We start from the raw sequence: 20,524 nt of genomic DNA, 5'->3' as shown, positions 1-20,524 counted from the left end.
TTTCCGTTTCCGCTTTTGCATGCAGGGCGTCGTAACAAGGCCGACAGGTGTCTTTGCAGTACAGGATGCGGGTTTTATGATTAGTTACTAGGTTTGAGCACCGGAGGATTTACTTTACCTTGATGTTTTATGGGTCTGTGTATTTTCTTTTGCATGGTCGTTTTTCGTTGGCAGATTGTGAGAGTGTCGATGTTCGTGGCGTGTAGGGCGTTTTGAGGGTTTTCGAACGATTCCGGAATTGTAGATCTTGGTAATGACAGTACATCTTTATTAGTATCACAACATCGTTGCCAATCAACCGCCGGTGTCTGTTACAGTTATCAGTACAGGAGCAACAACTTTGCTATTTAGTTATGTATATTTACCATGTTTTTGTTTAATGGAGAGAATGTCTGTAAGCTCACCGAAGTTGCAAACTTCAAATTCATGCTCAAGCTGTTACAACCTAGTAAAAACTTCGTAACTGATATGTCTTCTTTATTTCGTTACAGACTTTTATAATTTGCTAAAATACTCAACTGGTTGCATGGGTAATCGCATGTTGGTTAAAATAATTTCTGCTACTGATACATCGTTGCGGCTGCAGTAAATACGCCAAACTAATGTCTACCTTTTGAAAGTCTAGTTTTATGATGTCGAATTTTAAGTTGTAAACTCGATTTCCTTGAATATGTTTTTGGCTCCTTGAATATGTATCTTGGCTTTCTCTTTGATATTATTAGTCGACTTGAATTGTGCAGACAGGATCTAACTGCAGTAAATTAATAGTGTATTGTGCTATCTGTGAAGCAGACTACAGAATTTGCAAATGAGATGCAGTTGCTTTAGCATAGTATATATAATATTACAGGATATTACTACAGCGAAGTGACAGTTTTCCCTGTAAGACAGATATACGGCAGGCACAGGGATTATTTTAACCAGTAAATCAGGCAGATCTACTGCACTAACCCAAGTTGGCTTGCTTATTAAGTTGAAATTTACTTTTGCGCAGGACTTTTGCTTTTGCATGCGTGTGTCGTAAAGCACTGGAATTGACGTTTCGAGATTAGTTTATCGTTTGCCGACTGCGCAGCTAACGATCCGAGCGTCACACGTTGTTGCATTGTACAGTAGCGAAGAACCGGACGGCGCCAAGGACGACTCCTTCTTGCGGTATTCGTCGGCCACGGCCGACTGCAACAAAGGCATGAAACGCTCTGCGGCGTTGAGCTCGAGTATTCCCGATTTGGTGTCGGTTGGCGCCACCGCCAGGCAGGAGACTCACGTAACAGGTGACTTGGAATGACGTGGGATGGAGGCTCCACTGTCGCTTTTGCTGTTGTCTGTGATTAAAATTACCTATCCGAGTGCAATAAAATTAATGATTCTTTTTGTGACAAATGCGTGAGAGAATTCCTGGAGCTACTCGTAGCCTATAATTGGCCGCTATGGTGATGTAAGTTTTCCGGAAAGCTATTTTGAATTTGTGATTTGTACTTGTTTTGCATTTGTGGGAATTTGTCGGTTGCAAAGTTTGGTGTCTTCCGTGTATATTTTATAGGATTTGGTCTCCAAATCATGATGTGAGACTTATTACGTCTTCCTTGGCTAGCGTGTTTTTATGGAATTAACGTAGTATTTGATATTGCAAATTTCTTGTGATTCGTCCATCATTCGATCTGGATCTAGCCTGGTTTTGTAGTTGGACCTTTGCGCCTTTGTAAACAACATTCCTCTGTAGCATTTCAGTTCAACGGAAAGTATGAAAATATACAGCGGTCACTATTCTGCTCCATTATCGAATAGACTGCTTAGGATAAGTTTACATTGACACGGATGTTATCCTTCACTAATGCTTTACCACATCTTGTTGACTACTTTCCACAAAATTTCCTGGTTCCTACGTTTCATTATTCTCATATTGAGTTTCTTTTTATACTTTGGTGGACTTGCCTCCCTGTGGTTGTGGTTTCAAGATCGCTTTGCATATTTTCAACACACAGGCCTGTCATGATACTCTGCTATAGTAAAGATGTCGTAGGCATGGTACATGTCGCAAAATGTTGCGGTGGCATTATTTTTCTCAATACTGGTACAGACTTTACACATTATTTTTGAAAGTCTGGTGGCATTCTTTGAGGATCTCATGCAATAAGGTTCACTGGAGAAAAATGGTATCTTTCCACGACCTATGTTATGGTTTTCCAAAGACCCTAATCTTATTCAACTTATTCTTGTTAGCAGATTGTCCGGAAGACGTAATCAAAGTTTTTAAGGCCGATCAAACGTTCCGTTTTGTATTCGTAAATCCTGACACGACCGCGGAAGAAGCGATCAACGCGGCGTGTAAAGAGTTCGGGATGTCCGGCGATATATTCAAGACCTTTTCTCTCCGTAAAGTAAGTCTGAGAGTTCGACGCGATGTGTGTTATTGCCAGGGGTGGTCGATAATGAGTACTTCTGCTCAATTGAGTATACAAGTAGGTTGGTACAAGTTTTGTACCTCACGGCAGCACTTCGGGTTGGCTTTTGCAAAGTAGAAAGTGATTTTTGGATTGGTTTGCATCACTATCATGAGTGGAGTCAGCTTAACAACTGTATGAAATAGCCCCTGTATCCTATCAACGTAATATATATTCAAAAATTGCTCTATTTTTACTGTCGGTCATTTTGTGTTGTTGGAAAGATCAAATATACTTCTTAAAACTACTTAACAGGCCCTTCATTTTAGACCACTGCTGGCTCTCGCCCATGACGAAGTAAATCTTACAAGTCATCAAATTTTTTATGCCACCTCTTCAGGTCAGCGTGCAAAATGAAACTTTTGTCAAGCAGTCCAAGCTTCCCGCCAAATGGTCAAACCTTTCAAACATTCCGTTGAGCGTAAGGTAAGAGAGCGTGCGTAGGCTACTTGGTCTATTGTGGCATTATGAATGTGTCTGTTGTTCAGATACTATCTGAAAAACGATTTGGAAAGCGAACAATTACTGCCAGATGAAAATATACCGGATCTGCTGAAGGAAGCAAATTATTCCTTCCTGGATCTTGATTGCTTTGAGGTGCTTTTTCATTTCAAAGAATTATTATGTAATAACTTTATGTCTACAGATATGTACGTGTGGGTTAAGTGACGCAAGATGTCATTTGTCTAGTGCCAATAAATACAGACAATATTCAAGTTCTATTTGGCATGTATGACCAGTGAATCTAGCTAACTAAACGAAATATTGAATACATGCAATCTAGAACATATATGATCCAAGCCTGATGTGTGATAGCTACTAGTACGTGAAACACTAGATGCAGATTATTTTTGTCGACTTTGCAGAAATTACAATTTATTGTTTCGATGGTCATTCTGTCAGCAATGTGACCTGTATTGTTTATTGTCCTTCTTTGCCCTTTGTCTTACTGTGAGTGATGGTGAGGCTTTCATAAATTGCTGACGCTTCAAAACCTTGCTGGTATTGTTTTTCAGCCTCTATCTAGATGTCCACAGCATGTAAAACAATACACCTTCCATTGCATACAAGGCTATATCTGCACCTGCCTTGTCCAGCGGCATATGCACATCATACACTCTGGCATGCATATGCGCAGATCGCTTGTATGTATATCATGAGTCGGTATATACGCCGCAAAACAAAGAGGACAAAATATATATCGTCCTATTCCCATTACCTATACCGGTACCGAAAATGAATTTCGGTATTATATACTTGAAAATTATGGTTTGCGCAATCTACCCTCAACCTGAATCCAGCTTTATTCCCTAATACTAATTAAGAACTTCAAATACATTTTAGAATTTTTAGGTAATTGTCTGATTGTGCCGTTGATCAGCTGTTGCTTAGTTGGTTTTGTGTAAGTGTGACACCGTGGCACATATCGGTGCTGCTGTTATCGTAGTAAACCCTAAACTTCCTTTTACTAGGTCATCAATTATTCGATCATGGCATCTCCCGTTTTTATATTGCTTAATTTCTAATTGCACACGGGGAATAATCTACTCTACAGGTCGCGCTACAACTAACTATTCAAGACTACGAGCTGTTCCGCACGGTCGAGCAAACTGATTTTATCGACGATTTGTTCAAATTGAATGAAAAGGGGCTGGATAACTTCCGCGCCTTTGAAAGTAAGCCTCTCAGTATATTTTGCTTGTGGCAGTCTAGAATGTTATGCGGTGGCTGTCTGCTCCGTCGATTGGTAGATTGGCGGAAAGTTCAAATATATGTACCTTTAATGCAACCACAAAAAATATGCATCTCAGTAAAGATTATTTGGTATTTTTTCGACCGTACCAAATGATTTTGTGTTTGTGACAACGCTTTGAGTTGATCACGGCCTCACAGATATTTCATTACAGACTTCCATGGTGGAATATAGAATCAAAACTATAATCTTCGATGATTAATTACCTGTTAGTGGCAATGAGTGTATTATTTTATGAGAATCATTGTGCCCAGTTGTAGTTCCAAGATAAGACGTGCTAGGATATGCATTTACGGTTAGATGTTTTGCCTCGCATAATGTAATATTACTTTGAATTTTTTGCAATCATCTAATCGTTCAGTTGAAACCGTCCAGTGTCAATACTCCAGATATCACTGGCTTCCCACTGATACCGATGGACTAAATAATGATTTTTTCCCAGTAGCGGGAAGTGATGTAACGACGCAACAATGGCTGAGATCGCAGCAATAGTCGTTACTCCTATCCTGTATGCTAATTGCATTGTCGTCATCTGCTAAAAGTCATGTGTGAAATGAGGTCAGGGTGATAAAATTTTGAAATTACCCTTCTGTGCTAGTACTTCCTGGTGTTATTTATTGTATCGTGGAAATTATTTATATAGCGGATTTTGTAATTTATCTAGCGGTTTTCGGGATGTGAAATTTCGGACGTTTTTTCCGGTAATGATTTGTATGTCCGTCCGTTCCTACAGATCTGGTAAACAAGGAACTCTTCTGGGTGGTGTCGACGATATGCATGGAACCCAACGCGCTCAGACGATCGAAAATGATCAAGCATTTTACGAAAATCGCGCACCATTGCAAATCGTTGAAGAACCTCAATTCCACTTTTGCGATTATAAGGTTTGTGACAGGGTTACCACATTCTGGGGAGTTAGCGGCAGGTGGAAATTTGGCTGCTGTGCTTGTCGTTGCATATATTTTAATTACCAGCGAGAAAAATTTTGATATGCCGTATTTTTGCAATTCGAATTTGTGTATCTAGACACTTGCATGAACAAAATATGTTTCACTTCAATGAAATATCCAACGGCATTCTTATGTACTGTGGACTGGTTTGACTTTGAGTCTCCATGGTATGCGTTACCGGCGAATGTAAATGCTTGTATCGTTAGTTAATAACGGGAATCAGCAAAGTTGTTAATAGCAAGCATTTGCGTGGTCTGTACATAATATGCAGGAAGCGCCGTTTAGCCTGTGTTTCGGTAATGTCAATTTGAGATCCTTTATAAACAAATTGGAGTCGTTGCTGACGATATTATATAATTGCGGGCTACACTGCTTAGTCATGGATTCTTTCGAATGGCATTTCCATTCATGAAATGTCAATTGCTCCAAGTCAGAATGATGCAAGCGGCCGTATTGATGAATTTGACATATGGAGAACTTGTGTTGCTCCGTGTTTAAGGCCACAAATGTAGATTATGCGTTAAATTTTTTTTCAATATGAATTGGTAACAGGAATGTTCATTTTTTATATTTCCAATTTGGAGTATGAAAAGTAGATAGTAGTTTTCGGACAAGTTTGCATGGGTTTTATGAGCGAAACTGTCATAAGAATCGCGTGAAACAGCCCCTGTATGGCTGTGTCATGGTAACTAGGCATATTTTCTAAGACTCTAATAAAAATACACTGTACCTTCCGACACATACCACCTTTTATTGTCACCTGTCCTTTTATATTATCTTCTTTTACTTCTCATTCAGCGTACAAGCCTCCTTTTTTACATCGTTTAGGCCGGGTGGGTGTCTGATTTCGATGACTACTCCATGTCGTTTCGACACCTTCCTATCTTTCTTTGTTTCGCAGTCCTGCGGTGTGTTTACATGATGAAAATTTTAGCAATAAATTGAATTGAATGTGTTTTGTGATAATCACGAAGATGCTTCTCGCAATTTCAAATGCAGCCACCTCTGAAGTGCTGAACGTATGCCATGTTAATAAATTTAAAATGAATTGGTCACAAAATACCAATGTGAATTGTGGTATACGGCACTAGGTGAATTCGCCACTTGCTATGTATGTATTGATGTATTCTGGTTAGGGGTTAGGTGTTATGTTCGTGCATTTACGTTTTAGTGTCGTACAACTCTTTCTTTCTATAGGATTAGTAATTACCGCCAATCATTATTTCCTCGTGTGTCGTGCTTGTATTTATATCCTGTGTTCTGTTGTCTCGTGGTCTTTCATTTAACTGCACTCTGGATCGTGTCGCTGCCTTTAAGTTATTCTGCTGTACAATATACTGATTTCATATTGCAACCTCGTCGTATGAGTTATTGTTCAAACAAGATCAAGAACATAACAATTGGTGTCAGAAGTCGGATTCAAAGTTTTTTTCTGCGACTGAGATACATCATGGAAGCAAGTATTTTGAAAAGTCTGGAGAAGCAGCAAGAGATGATGGTGCAACAACAAGCGAAGCATGACGAAGCAATGGCAAAAGTCATGACAGAAATGGCGCAATTGACGCAAAGGTTGAATCCCGGTGCGTCAACATCTGAAGCAGCCGCTCCCAAGTTTGATTCGTTTGTAAAATCAAAGGAGAAATGGGACCAGTATCTGCAACGATTCAACCATCACCTAGCAATTTACGGTATTTCCAACATGGAGAAGAGAAGAGCGTGTCTACTCTCATGGGTTGGACCTGAAACGTACTCGCTCCTACGTAATTTGTTTGGTGCTGCTGATGTCAGTGCGCAAACCTTCGACGAGTTGACTGAGAAGTTGTCTACACACTTCAAAGACTCCATTCATGTGCAGGCAGCAAGGTACGAATTTTACAACTGTAAAATGCAACCGGGACAATCGTACGCCGATTGGATCGCAACTCTACGCGGAATCTCCAAGGATTGCAACTTCACATGCTCAAGAGATGGCTGTGATCAGAGCTACGTTGATGAGCTAATGCGTGATCTCATCATTAAAGAAACGCCGCACGCGGATGTGAGACGGCATTGTCTAACACGAACCAATCCATCCCTCGACGACGTTCTCAAAGTAGCCGCAACATACGTGAGAACGCTGGAAACTGATAGGGTTATCCAGGGCGAGAGTAGCGGTAAAGACACTTCTATCGTCAACAAGATGACGGGAAGTTATCAGAAGGGGAAAAAACCTTCCAAATCCATCCAAGGCAACTTCCCGGAAAGACTGAAATCCTGCAGCCGCTGTTTCATCGATCACCAGAGAAAAGACTGTCAATATCGACATTCAGTATGTCAGAAATGTGGTCGTAAAGGTCATATCAAACCTGTGTGCATGTCTACCAAACCTAGTATCACGCAACAGGTCACATCCGTCAATTTCTGCTCAGTGCCGCTCCTCTCCTTCGACATCGATCAACTATATCGACGCGTAGGAAACCAGCTCTGGATCAACTCCAGCATCAACGGCATTCCGTTGCCGACACAGTGGGACACTGGTGCACCCTCCGCCATGGTGGGATTGACTGGGTACAAAACTTTGGGCTCTCCGAAACTCTCAGCATACCATTGCTCTTTCGTAGCGTATGGCGACAAGCCTTTGAAAGTGAAAGGTATTTGCACTGTAACTGTGCAGGTGGGTTCTGAAGTTCGAGTTGGCTTAAGATTGGTAGTTCTCGACGAACACCGTGGGCAAAACATTTTTAGTCTCGAGGGTTCTGAAGTTCGAGTTGGCTTAAGATTGGTAGTTCTCGACGAACACCGTGGGCAAAACATTTTTAGTCTCGATTGGAGCGATGCTTTCTCCATGACCGCTAAGGGAACGTCTGCTTTGGATGCAATTTCCTCGCAGATGGTCAAATCGCAATCATGTAATACTATTGACATTTCTGATTCGAACGACAAATTGGTATCTTTTCAGTCCAAATTTCCCTCCGTTTTCTCTAATGTATTAGGACGATGCACCAAGACGAAGGTGACAATTCAATTGAAACCTAATGCCAAGCCCGTATTCAACAAGCCACGCCCTTTGCCTTTCGCAAGGCAAATCGCTGTTCAAACTGAATTGGATAGATTAGTCAATCAAGGTATCCTCGAACCAATCAATTACAGTGATTGGGCAGCACCAATTGTTGCCGTCACTAAATCAAATGGATCAGTACGCATTTGTGGTGATTTCAAAGCATTGAATCAACAAATTCAGATAGATCAACATCCCCTGCCCTCCTCCTTGGATGAAATCCTTCACAAGTTACAGGGTGGTTGTATTTTCACGAAAATTGATCTTGCCAATGCTTATTTTCAGCTAGAATTAGATGATGATGCAAAGAATTTGTGTGTCGTCAACACGCAATTTGGTCTATTCCGTTATCGACGCATGTGTTTCGGAGTCGCAACTAGTCCCGCAAATTTTCAACGCTGTATTGATGCCATGGTCGCCGGCTTACCCGGTGTTGCTAGTTTTATCGATGACATAATCGTTACTGGCATTGATGAATGCGACCATTTTCGCAACTTATCGCTACTCTTTGAGCGCCTCACCGAATACGGTTTCACCGTCAACTTCGCTAAATGTGAATTTTTCAAAAGTAGTATCGAGTACCTTGGTCACATAATCGACAAGGACGGCAAACGCCCGTCTCACAAATCCGTTGAAGCAATCAAACAGTTGCCTAAACCTCAGGATGTTCGCCAGCTACAGGCATTCCTGGGCAAAGTCAATTATTATCGCGCGTTTATTCCTAATTTTACGAATAAAGCCGCTGCCTTGTACCGTCTTCTTCAAAAAGACGCGAAATTCATTTGGAATACGGACTGTGACGCAGCTTTTCGCATTCTCAAAAACGACGTAATCGACGCTACGCAGTTAGCTCATTATGATGTAAACAAGCAGCTCACTTTGTCGACGGATGCTTCTCAATTCGGAATCGGCGCTGTCCTCTCAATCGAGCACAATGGCGAAGAGAGACCGATCGCGCACGCATCGAAAACGCTTTCAGATTCGCAAAAATCCTACTCTCAAATCGAGAAGGAAGCTCTGTCAATCATTTACGGAGTCACTAAATTTCGTCAATTCTTGTATGGTAGAAAATTTACGCTGGTAACGGACCACAAACCGCTTTTAGCTATTTTCTCGCCGGACAAGAAAATTCCCGTGATTACAGCGCAACGCTTACAGCGATGGGCACTAACGCTCATGGCTTACCAATACGATATTCGCTATAAACCGACAATCAGCACGGAAACGCCGACGGTTTATCTCGCCTACCAAAGGGTCCAGACCCTGAGTTTGACGAACTGGAAATTCGTGAAAACGCGGAGGTCGTTCACGCTATTAATATGGCATTCGATGGTTTACCGTTAACTCGCAATGAAATTCGCGACGCGACGCTGAAGGACAAAACCATGAAAATAGTAAAATTATCTGTCACTCATGGTAATTGGAATCCAAAGACGCACATTGATGATTTTTCTTGGTTTTCGACTCGCAAACATTCGCTTTCTCTGCACGAAGACATAGTCATGCTCAATATTGATGGTTTTCAGCGCGTAGTAATTCCGCAGTCACTTCGCTCGCGAGTCTTATCATTGTTGCACGAAGGACATTGGGGTATCGCGAAAATGAAGCAGATGGCTCGACGTTACATCGCATGGCCTTCCATTAATCGCGACATTGAAAATCTCGTTAAGAGTTGCGACGCTTGCCGTAAGGTAATGAAAGCGCCTGATCGTCAGTATCGCGAATGGCCTAAAACTTCTGAAAGCTTTGAACGAATTCACTTGGATTTCGCAGGTCCAATGAACAATAAGATGTTTCTTGTCATCGTCGATGCGCATTCGAAATATCCTTTCGTTAAAGTAATGAATGCCGGATCTACCACAACATTGTGTGTGGTCAACGCTTTGAGGGAAGTCTTCTCTATTGAAGGCTTGCCCATAACAATCGTCACGGATGGCGGACCGCAATTCACATCGAATGAATTCGATACGTTTTGTTCTAATTTGGCAATCAGCCATCTCGTATCACCGTCTTTTCACCCTGCATCAAACGGGGAAGCGGAGCGTTTCGTCCAGACTTTGAAAGCCGGAATGATAAAAAATTGCGACGGGGGAAAAGATATTAACTTCGCGCTCCAAACACTTCTCGCTACTTACCGATGTGCACCGCACCCGGGCATAGACTGGAAAACGCCTGCCGAGATTTTACATGGTCAACAGCCGCGCAATTTGTTAAGTTTGTGCTCGCCCTTCGACAAATCGAAACCCGTTACGCCTGGACAATCAGTCACTCATTTCGAGATTGGTTCCTCGGTTTACGCTCGCAGTTACCGAAGCGGACCAAAGTGGGTTGCTGGCGTGGTGACGGAAATACTGGGGCGTGTTGTGTACATTATAAAAACAGATCAGGGGTATTGGAGAAGGCACAAGAACCAACTCCAACCACGCTTGATTTCAGCTGGCAATAATACAGCCACACAGGAAGTTGTTCAGCCTCAACAGTCACAAGCTGAGCAACCATTGGTTAGGAACAGGGCACAACGTCCTGCAGCTAGTCCTGCTCGATCGTCGGGCAGACGTTATCCTCTCAGGAACAGAAAGCAAACCGATTTCTACAGACCTACGTAAATGTGGGCAACCCTCTCAACTTATAGGGGAGGACTGTTATGTTCGTGCATTTACGTTTTAGTGTCGTACAACTCTTTCTTTCTATAGGATTAGTAATTACCGCCAATCATTATTTCCTCGTGTGTCGTGCTTGTATTTATATCCTGTGTTCTGTTGTCTCGTGGTCTTTCATTTAACTGCTCTCTGGATCGTGTCGCTGCCTTAAAGTTATTCTGCTGTACAATATACTGATTTCATATTGCAACCTCGTCGTATGAGTTATTGTTCAAACAAGATCAAGAACATAACATTAGGTTTCGGTGGGGGTTAAATATTGAGGTTAGCGTAGAGGTAGGATTACGAGCCACCAAATGCCAAATTCACTGGTTACTGTAGCAATACTGGCTACTTTGACCATCTTTGCCCACAAATGGATCGCCTGAAAAGTAACATTCTCTCGTATGTATATAGCGGTCTTGGATACCGGGCCGTGTCGCGCATGAAACAGTCCTGGGAGAAAGTGCCGATGAAGATCCAGCGCACTTTTGAAGACCTCCAGGCCCTGATGGACCCGTCGCGGAACATGTCAAAGTACCGCACGCTGCTGTCGGACTTTGCGTCTCAGCCGCCGGTGATCCCGTACATCCCGGTGATCAAGAAGGACCTGACCTTCTTGCATTTGGGTATGTGCTGTGGACAGAGATGAACGAATTTAATATAGGCTATATTTTAATAATATATTCGTTATGCAAACGTATGGCAGCTCGAAAAGCTTCTGGTTTTATTATATTTAAATAATAAATGTATTTTTGAATTGTATAATAATATTTTTAAATGCTGTTCTGGATTTTAGATTTGTGTCATGTATAAATCCAAGTCCAAAATGGTTGATAATTGTTTGGCAGTTGCATGGAGATGAAAATGAAATCCAAATCTAAAATAATTATTAATTCAAATCCATCATATCTTGTAGTGCGATCGGTTTTCGCCAGAAAACGAGCATAGTTGATTCAAGTTTAAATCCTGTTATTGATACAAGACTGAGCAGATTTTAAACTGCGGTTCCATCTAACCCTGGTGGTTCAGCAGAGGCCAAGTATACGAGACTTCCAGCAAAATCCGCGCGGAAATTTTGACCGGATGTGAAAAAAGAATCTCGCGTTTCAGGTAACGACACAAAAGTGGAGGGTCTCGTGAATTTCGAAAAGATGAGGATGATGGGCAGGGAGATCCGCAACGTTTGTCGATTGTGCTCGGCCGAGTCTTCGCAGATTTTTTCGTCGTCCACGTAAGCCGTCGTGTTTCACGTGCCGATAATTTGCGTCGTGCGAACTTGCCCGTTTTTTGCGTTTAGCGCCGCGAGCGCGGATGTGGAGAAGTCGAACATCTACCAGACTCTGACGAGGAAGAACCGAAGGTCCTCGTTTGGCAACGCGCGCAAGTGAGATGACATTTTAATTCGAATTTTTTTATCGGGACGTGTAATGTCTTTCGGAAATTGTGGGTTTAATGATCGCGAATCGTATTTTACACATAGGTCAGGGTATCCTGGCACAACTTTCATCAAAAAATTTGGCAGAGTCAAATTAAAAGTCACTCTCAACTTACCACGATTTTGAAAGGCGAGGTGTGTTCGATTCCGGAAGGGGGGTGTTCAGACATACGAAACAGCCCCCTGTTTGCGCCACTGCCAGTAACATACATCGATTATAAAGATGAAACTAGAATTTTTTTTAATTGTGGTACGGGCAAGTTTTTGTTGCAGTAGTGGAAAGTTGCACTTATTTTTCACAAAAGTTGCATTTATGAACAAGTTCCTTGAAATTATTAGGATACTCGATACTCGAATCGATCCGTATCCAAGGCACTGTAGCAAAACTCAATGCTGGCGACTTCAACAAAATCAATAGCCTGAAAAACTTGACCCAGTGAAAATATATTTTTCGGCGGTCTAGCCTGAATGTACGTCAAATCAGAAAGGACCTCAAATTTAAACGACAGTGAAATATTGAAGCGATATATTTACATATAGTGTCAAATAATTCCAGTAAGAAATTGGAAAAATCGAAAAAACTTGCAAAAAATTGCGTGAAAAGATCCCTCCATGCAGCTGAAAGCACCACATAACTTCTGAGTATTTAGGAAGCTGTCGGAAAGTGTGAAAAAGCTTGCAAAAACTTGCACTTATCAGTGATGTTTGACCGCTATGATACCAAAGCTTCACATAACTTGTAAAAGCATACAAACTTTTCACCAACCAGAGGTTGCCGTCCACTGCTCTATAGAATCCTAGTGTGCGGTGGGGTAATGTTATGCTAATGCTGGTGCGGTTGAATAAGCGCAGGGTCTGTGTGATGCATAATCTGATTTTACGAGTAGTCTGCTAACCCTCTCAACGCTTGCTATGTAAATCTGAGAATATCTCTGGTGTGTGGGCATCTATTGCTGCGTCCGACCGTGTTTGACACTCGTGCAATCCTTGTGTAGAATGTACGAGGACGCCGTCAACGCCAGAAGAGTGAAGCAGTACATGTCCAACCTCTCGATCGAGACTGACGAGGAGAAATTGATGGAGATGTCGAAGCAAGTGGAGCCGGTCACCAGTAAGTTTGTTTATCCCATGTCTGGCAGAATTACATTAGCCTACTTAGCTTTACTTGCCTGTAAATCGCTAATTCTACTTATGACTAATTTGACCACGTCTGATTTGTCCCAGTGTCCTCCGCCCACCTGAAGAGAAAGACGGAGAAGACGGACTCGCCGTCGAGGTCTTCGAAAACCCTTCCGCCCGGCAGCTCGCTCGCGAAAGCCTCGTCGCAGGGCAGGAACAACTCTGAGCCGCACATTTACGCGCCGGCCGGCATGCTGGCGCAGGTCACGAGGAAGAAGGTGCCCAATTCGTCGCTGCCAAAGTTTGGTGAGCTGAGCCGTAGTCGTCTTGCTGATGTGTTTTTCTATTTGATTGCTTTCGTGATTCTTTCGCCAGTGTTACTTGCTGAGACTACTACTTTTTAAAAGTATTAGAATCGATTTTGAGTTTTCGGTGTTCATGTTTTTTTGCGTGTGGTAATACTCTCGTGCTGAAACGGATTTCTGATATCTCTCCGTGTTTCTTTGCGACAGGCACTAGCTCACCGCACGCGATCAAGAAACTTCTGGCGCTATCGGAAGAGAGCGACAACAGCTCCTATCCGAGCAGCAAGCAAAGTTCCAAGGAAGGCGCCACAGAATCGATGAGCAGTCAGGAGCTGTCTTCGTCGCATTCGTCGCCGGGAACGCAGAACAGGCACGAGACTCTTGTTTCCAAGGTAATGAATCATCTATGAATATAATACAGGGTTGCCAAATCTGTACATATATTACGGCCACACTATGTTTGGCCGTGAAAATACATAGACGTCATGGCCAAATTGTATGATAATATAATACACGGATTATATGCATCGAACAACTTTGTAACCGTCAATTCGAATGCAGTTGTGACTTATTGTAATATGCGCTACTGCACATTCAGTTTTGAAGAGCTTATTGAAGGTACATAACTTCAATATACAGCTTCATAGTGTTTCCGCATTGAAATGAACCCGTCAGGGGTAATCGTCAGCAACTAGTAGAGAATTGGAAAGAGCAATGTATATTAATAATCGGGGTGAAGAGATCGCTTAAGCTTTCTGTCATATTGATAGTAATATGCTAGAACTTCTGGAAATACCGAAGACTAACCAAGCACTAAAAATATGAAATCACATTTGGCCATGACCCTGCTTCTATACTGCTCAATATTGCATCGAGTGTACTGGGGGGCTTGCTCATTCCCCATGAAGCAGTGTTACAGCTTTATGCCTCGATACCTGCGGGGGGGGGGGGAAGTCCAGTGTTTGTCTTCGAATGTTAACGCTCGCGATCACTTAATCCGAACACGTCTTCTTTTACAGGGCAGTATGAGCAGCAGCGACAGCTCGCATAGCCTCGCGCATGAAAACAACAATCACAGCAATAATAAAGGTAAGCTGATACCGATTACTCGTGTAGTATATATACTCTGTGTGATTATCGCAAAGGTGATGTAAACATACCCCATGCTACTTTCTATTTCACACATAAAAGGTACATGTTTCATGTTTTCACCTCAACAACACTCTTATGACGTGATAAAGAGTGATACTCGAAAGCTACTACGTATAATTAGTGCGATTTTTTTTTACCTAAAAATCCAAATTTTGACATATTTTTACCATAAAAAACTTGACCTCATGTATGTAATTTAGGTGTTTTCGCACATAATGTTATAATTGTACTACTTATCTTCATTTCTGGTTGGATTTGTCTGGCATTAAGAAACAGTTTTGACTCAAAAACTGACAAATTTTCACACGAAAAAACTTTGAATCTGAACCTATGAAGAATTCCAGTAGTTACTTCACGCATTATGGTAGAATAATTAAAATTTGTTGTAGTACAACGAAAGATACTTAGCTACATTATCGGGTAGAAATTGTCTGTCCTTACTAAGTGGCTTGTCAAAGATGGAGAAAGAACGTTCAACAGCAGCAGTTGTTGACCGGCAACACTGGCGACACACCGTGTCGCTTCATTCTGACAATGGTGTCTACGTCACAATTTTTCATCATGCGCTTCTTGATAGAAAAACAAATACCCAAGCAGTCTTGCTTCAGTTCGAATATTGCGGTACGTTGAGCATAACACCATGTTAGCCTATTTGTCTCATTTGATCATTTTTGATTCACAATGAACAGATAATGCCGCCTATAAAGTAGGCTACAAGCTGTTAAATGTCAAATGATAAGTTCACTGACAGTGCAAACATCTACTTTGTAAACAATTTCTGACTTTACACCAAAATTTGGACTTATTTTGACATGTCAAAAAAAATTGCCCAAGTTTGCCCATCCATTCTTATGGCAATGGCTATTCGCAGCATATTTCTAATCTCATATTTCGCCTTTCTCACAGCCATGTACCACCATCCTCCCCGCCAAGGCCGCGCCAAGACCGACCGGGGCAGCAAACCTCCGCCTGCCCCACGCGGCGCCCAGCTCCGTCAGCCCGGCCGAAACCAAGGCGAAAAACAAGGTGTCCGAGGCAGCCGCGAGTCCCTAAACTCGAGGTCGTCTTTAGATGATCGAGTGGACGGTGGCAGGCGCCACCGTAAGAAAGACCCGGACCTGGGCCGGTCCGGGATGTACTCGTCGAGCAGCAGCCTGGACTCGGCACGGCCGCAGACCGGGGACAAGGACGACACAAAGCAAGCTTTTTTATATGGCTCTAGGGGTATAAGGGGTGCCCCGCTGACACAAGAAAACCACCCCTCGGCCGTTATAGACCCGGCCGACCGATCCCAGAAGGCTAGACTTTTTGACATAGATCTTCGCCACAAAAAGCCGCCCGCCTACCAAGATATACACGGGTACTACGAGCAAATGAATAATCAGTGGCGGCCCTACCCTGCCGAACAATACGACCCTCTGGCCAGGAGGAAAACGACCGGGCATTTTCCGCAGGAAATCCACCCCCACCACCGGTCCAGGTCCAACACCGTCGGCGAGCAGCCTCGGGGCTACCCGAATTTCCGAAAAAATTCAGCCCCGATCGTTCACGCCGAGGCGCAGTATTTTTACCCCGACCAACAAGCCCCGGCGCAGTTCCAATATTATTACCCTCCGAAAATGAAGGAATACCCGGAAACGTCGTTTCGCGTGAAAGGCGACAATTTAGAATACTGCCCCGCCGAAAGCCCCGGGCAGGTTTACGCGACGAAAAAAGAATTTAGTCACACGTTTGAATACACGGAAACAGACCAAAGGACTTTTGTCCGGGGCAGTTCCCCGGCAGTCAGGCCATATTTGTCATCCCCGGTTGTAGCCTACAGTGGAGGTCACTCTGTTCCGACCACGCCGTCGTCAGACACGTATGTTATCCTAGACCGGGCCGGTCCACCTGCCATGCCGGACTATAACAGGCCATACCCGCCGTCGCCAAACCACAGACCGTACCCCGCCAGGCCCCATAACTTGCCGCTACATCAGAACAACGCCGCCCCTATGGGCCGGTATCCGGTCCACGATAACGAACTGCCGAAACACCAATCCTCGTATTCAGTCGGGGCAGGCTACAGTGACCCGGTCAATCCGCAGATAGCCATGACTCAAAATATGTATAGTCCAACGCAGGGGGGTTACTACGGTGATTTCGGGTCGGTCCGGTCGCCGCTTAAGGCGGGCCCGAAACCGGTTTCGAGACGCAAGTCCCAGGAGTGGTCCGTGACCGATTTGGATAAGGAGAATCAGCAGTTTGCCATGCAAGGTATGGTCGTGCACTTTTTTCAGCAAACTTATCAAAATTTTCAAATTGCCGAACTATGACCAGTCCCTTTTCGAAATTTGCAACTAGAACTACTCGCTTTACAAAATCTGCAACTTCAACTAAAACTAGAACTACTAAGAAGAACAGTAGTTTGTACAAGTCTGATTTTGGCGCGTTTGGTTTACCTTGGTGTTTTGTTTTAACAGTGTGGACTAGCAGGCCGAACGCCACAACCAATCATACGTCTCATTATCACCGGCAGAGTAAAGACGCCGGCGGTTTGCAACAACTTACTGAAGAGTGAGTGCGGATGCTTGTGCTTTGAGTTCTTACGCCCTGATAAAATGACGAAACAATAGGAGCAGATTCAAGCACAAATTCTTTGGGGCCGGCTATACTAGATTACAATTAGCAGTAGCAATTTCCGAAACGTGTCTATACCACTTGTCGAAGCCGTAAGGATTGAAAAATGTTCCTATAAGTTGTCTCGCAATGTAGATTTAGTCAACGGTGGCGGACTTTGAGCAGATAGTCTAATCTGTCACGTTGGTCCGCTACCTGAACGTTTTCAGATATTGCGTTCTAAATTTCAGCCTGGAATCGATCAACGAGCGGCTGACCGCAGTCGAAGTCTCGCCGACAAGCTCGTCAAAATCGTCCGAAACGCCTTCCGACATTCAACGCAACGGGATAAGTAAAGGTAAGAAATCCTGTCATTCGATGCCTGGGGAACAAATAAGCTGTAATCTGTAAGTAACCTTGCCTTCCAAGCTTCGTAAAAGGAAATTTTTTCGCGTGCACAAAAGTAAAAAATGTTAATTACGGGATTCAATCATTTAGGAGTCGTATTTGTATGCGCCAGATGGGGCTAGTCTCTCGGTCATATCTAATGCGACTTTTCTGGATATAGCTGCCATAGTTGGTTCTATTTATCTACAGCAACGGATATACCACACTGTATTTAGCGATCTCGTAAGGCCTTCAACGATATTGTGCAATCTTCTGGATCAATTTGGTGCTTTCAAGCGATATAGTTATACTACTTCAAAATCGCATCTATTTACATTGGAAAACTCATAGAACTTTGCAGCACTGGAAGACAAAAGGAATATAGCTCTAGGTCTATGATGATATAGGCAATTCAGCGACCGCAACAGTTGTAAGAAGCAGGCTCAAATTGAAGTAACGAGGCGTAGCCTTACCCCAGCCATTCTTTATTAGCTTAAAGCAGATTAAGTAGCTTTACAGGCCTTTGCCAATACACCCATGCGTCTTTATTCTCTGGTAATTACGAGTAGTCAAAAATCTTACCGAAACGCGCTACGTCGCTAATATCTCGGTGATTTAAAGACTGATTTGTCTCGCTTGCTCAGGGTCGCCCGAGAAGAAGCGTACGCCGCCCTCGTACAGTGAAGCCCTTGGACACGTCTCCGAGTTGCCGAGTTATGAAGAGCTTGAAGGTGAGCGCTAGTGAATGGTGTTTTGCGGGATCATGATATCAACTAAAAACAACTCTCTCACGACCTGAAGTAGTTTCAAATAGTAGATTTAGTCGTTTTCTTAGTGGCAATTAATCAGAGGTGGCAACTTACAATACAGTAAACACGTTCAATCGGCCGTGATGCAGGGCTGTTTCGCTCCGTTGTTATGACAATTTCTTAAAAGTCAAGTGAGTTTTGCTGATAAGTTGAAGTGGCAGTGGTCTGATAGCTGACACACTTCACCAAGAAGTGGCTAGTAGTCGAAACCTGCTTGAGTACTGAGTGGAGTGAATGAAGGCAAAACATTCTCTAACTCTGGCATAACTCTGTAACTTGGATGTGAAAAGGTATTGACGGCAATGTAATCGCCCCTTTCCGGCCGGCGGTATTCGGACAGTATCAGTAACGGAAGGCCCCTGAATGCGCATTGATGTACGCAAAAAGTAATTCTTCCTTTTCAGTCGTGAAAGAAAACCGAGAGCTGTCCTCCCATGTCTAGCCTCGTCGTGCCACCCGCGTATCATGACAAAGAGATTCGGAACAAATTTCTATCCTTTTCTTGCGTCTTACCCGTTATATTGTTTGTTTTTTTGCTTATTATCAGGAAACATGCTCGACGCCTGACGTTCCGGGAGTCGCAGAGTATTTTTTCACGCGTTTTACGCCGCGCTATCTGTTGCCTTATTCTGCTAGTCTGTTAACGTCGCAGTTCCGTGCGGAGGTATTTCTCCGTAGCGGAGAAAAATTAGCCATTTGCACTTACCGGTGTTGTATTGCTGCCAAGACTCGGGAAGGGTATGTTTTTTGACGTTAAAATGTCGCAGATTATTATCGGTGCGCGGTCTTTGTCGATGGAGCGGTGAGCTCAAAACTCCACTATTCGACGCTGACGCTTATATTGCACCCGGCTACGTATGTGTTGGACCTCGTTTTGATTTTTAATTACTGCAATGGCGTCTCTGTTTTGGCATCGGTCGATCGACTGTTTGCGTTTGGTTTCGAGGTCTTGGATGAGCTGTTTGTTCTTGTTTTCGCGCGATGTGAATGCTATCATGGTCTGTCGTCGGATGGCGAATTTTCTCTTTTACGCTGTTCATGGTCGATATGAAATGCAATCAAAATAAATTCATTACCAATGTTCCCAGTGACTATCGCGTTATCCTGTGCGGTGTGTTATTGACGACTAATGCAGCGTTTTGCGATGTGAGGTCAGCCGTCCATGATATAGGCCCGAGCGGAGTTGATTGTGGTCGGGAGGATAAATGAGTGTATTCTATCAGAGTCAGAGTATTGTAAGGCAGGACCTCAGTCAAAATTTGTTCGATTGTATCGAAACTGTGGTGGTAGGCGTCGGCGCCATGCAAGTAGGTCGCCCTGGTTGATTCCCGCCTTCGGAGATTATTCTGGGCTACTCGTCTCCCGTGTAGTTGTTTTTATGGCGACAAAAATACCGGATGAAGAATGAAATAGCTTCTAAAAAAGGACCGACGAAGAAAGAATAACATCGGGCACTAGATCGAGGTGGATGCCTGTTCGAGAGACCCCAACTGGTTGGTCGGTCGTTCGGCGCCCCCTCCCCTATCTGCTCATTACATCGTATTGTGTGTGTCTTGGGCTGGTGAAAATATAATCTGTCGATCGATTGACTGACTGTCGTGAAAGCGCTCTAGAGAATTACCCATCGCAAGGCGATCTCTGGACGCCCTTTTTAATGTGGGAGGTGCAATTAACTGACTAATTGACTATAGCTGACCTCTTGCGGTGAGGGCTGAATTACAGGCATGTTCTAATGGATGAATACTATTCTGCTCTCTAGATTACCGAACCGCTATCTGACATATCGACCTCTCGTACCAACCCAGACAATTTTCTCTTTATAGCTTGTCATTTGATATTCTCTTTTAGGCCAAGGTGGAGTTTAAAAAACTACGGTACTCGAGTACGATCGTT

The 20,524-nt window shown here is 43.3% G+C and overlaps 1 protein-coding gene across 1 annotated transcript in view; it reads left to right on the top strand.

The window, feature by feature from the left end:
* The window catches only part of LOC145459063 (rap guanine nucleotide exchange factor 2-like), a 36,755-nt gene extending 17,033 nt beyond the window's left edge, over nt 1–19,722 (top strand). The window contains exons 16-33 of the mRNA XM_080337655.1: nt 1,114–1,274; nt 2,224–2,381; nt 2,785–2,870; nt 2,933–3,041; nt 4,000–4,120; nt 4,931–5,081; nt 11,241–11,452; nt 11,937–12,057; nt 12,124–12,210; nt 13,257–13,372; nt 13,486–13,686; nt 13,893–14,077; nt 14,705–14,774; nt 15,744–17,093; nt 17,300–17,393; nt 17,687–17,793; nt 18,467–18,553; nt 19,036–19,722. Of these exons, the coding sequence (XP_080193781.1) occupies nt 1,114–1,274; nt 2,224–2,381; nt 2,785–2,870; nt 2,933–3,041; nt 4,000–4,120; nt 4,931–5,081; nt 11,241–11,452; nt 11,937–12,057; nt 12,124–12,210; nt 13,257–13,372; nt 13,486–13,686; nt 13,893–14,077; nt 14,705–14,774; nt 15,744–17,093; nt 17,300–17,393; nt 17,687–17,793; nt 18,467–18,553; nt 19,036–19,073 (3,454 nt within the window). The 3' untranslated portion in view covers nt 19,074–19,722. The remainder of the gene's footprint in view (nt 1–1,113; nt 1,275–2,223; nt 2,382–2,784; nt 2,871–2,932; nt 3,042–3,999; nt 4,121–4,930; nt 5,082–11,240; nt 11,453–11,936; nt 12,058–12,123; nt 12,211–13,256; nt 13,373–13,485; nt 13,687–13,892; nt 14,078–14,704; nt 14,775–15,743; nt 17,094–17,299; nt 17,394–17,686; nt 17,794–18,466; nt 18,554–19,035) is intronic.
* Nucleotides 19,723–20,524: the final 802 nt, after the last annotated feature.

The sequence above is a fragment of the Botryllus schlosseri genome, chromosome 16 (assembly GCF_051294905.1).
Source record: "Botryllus schlosseri isolate E-star chromosome 16, Bs_hap1, whole genome shotgun sequence".
Lineage (NCBI taxonomy): Eukaryota > Metazoa > Chordata > Ascidiacea > Stolidobranchia > Styelidae > Botryllus > Botryllus schlosseri.
Note: the sequence above shows the minus strand (reverse complement) of the source record. Positions and strands in the feature narration are given on the sequence as shown.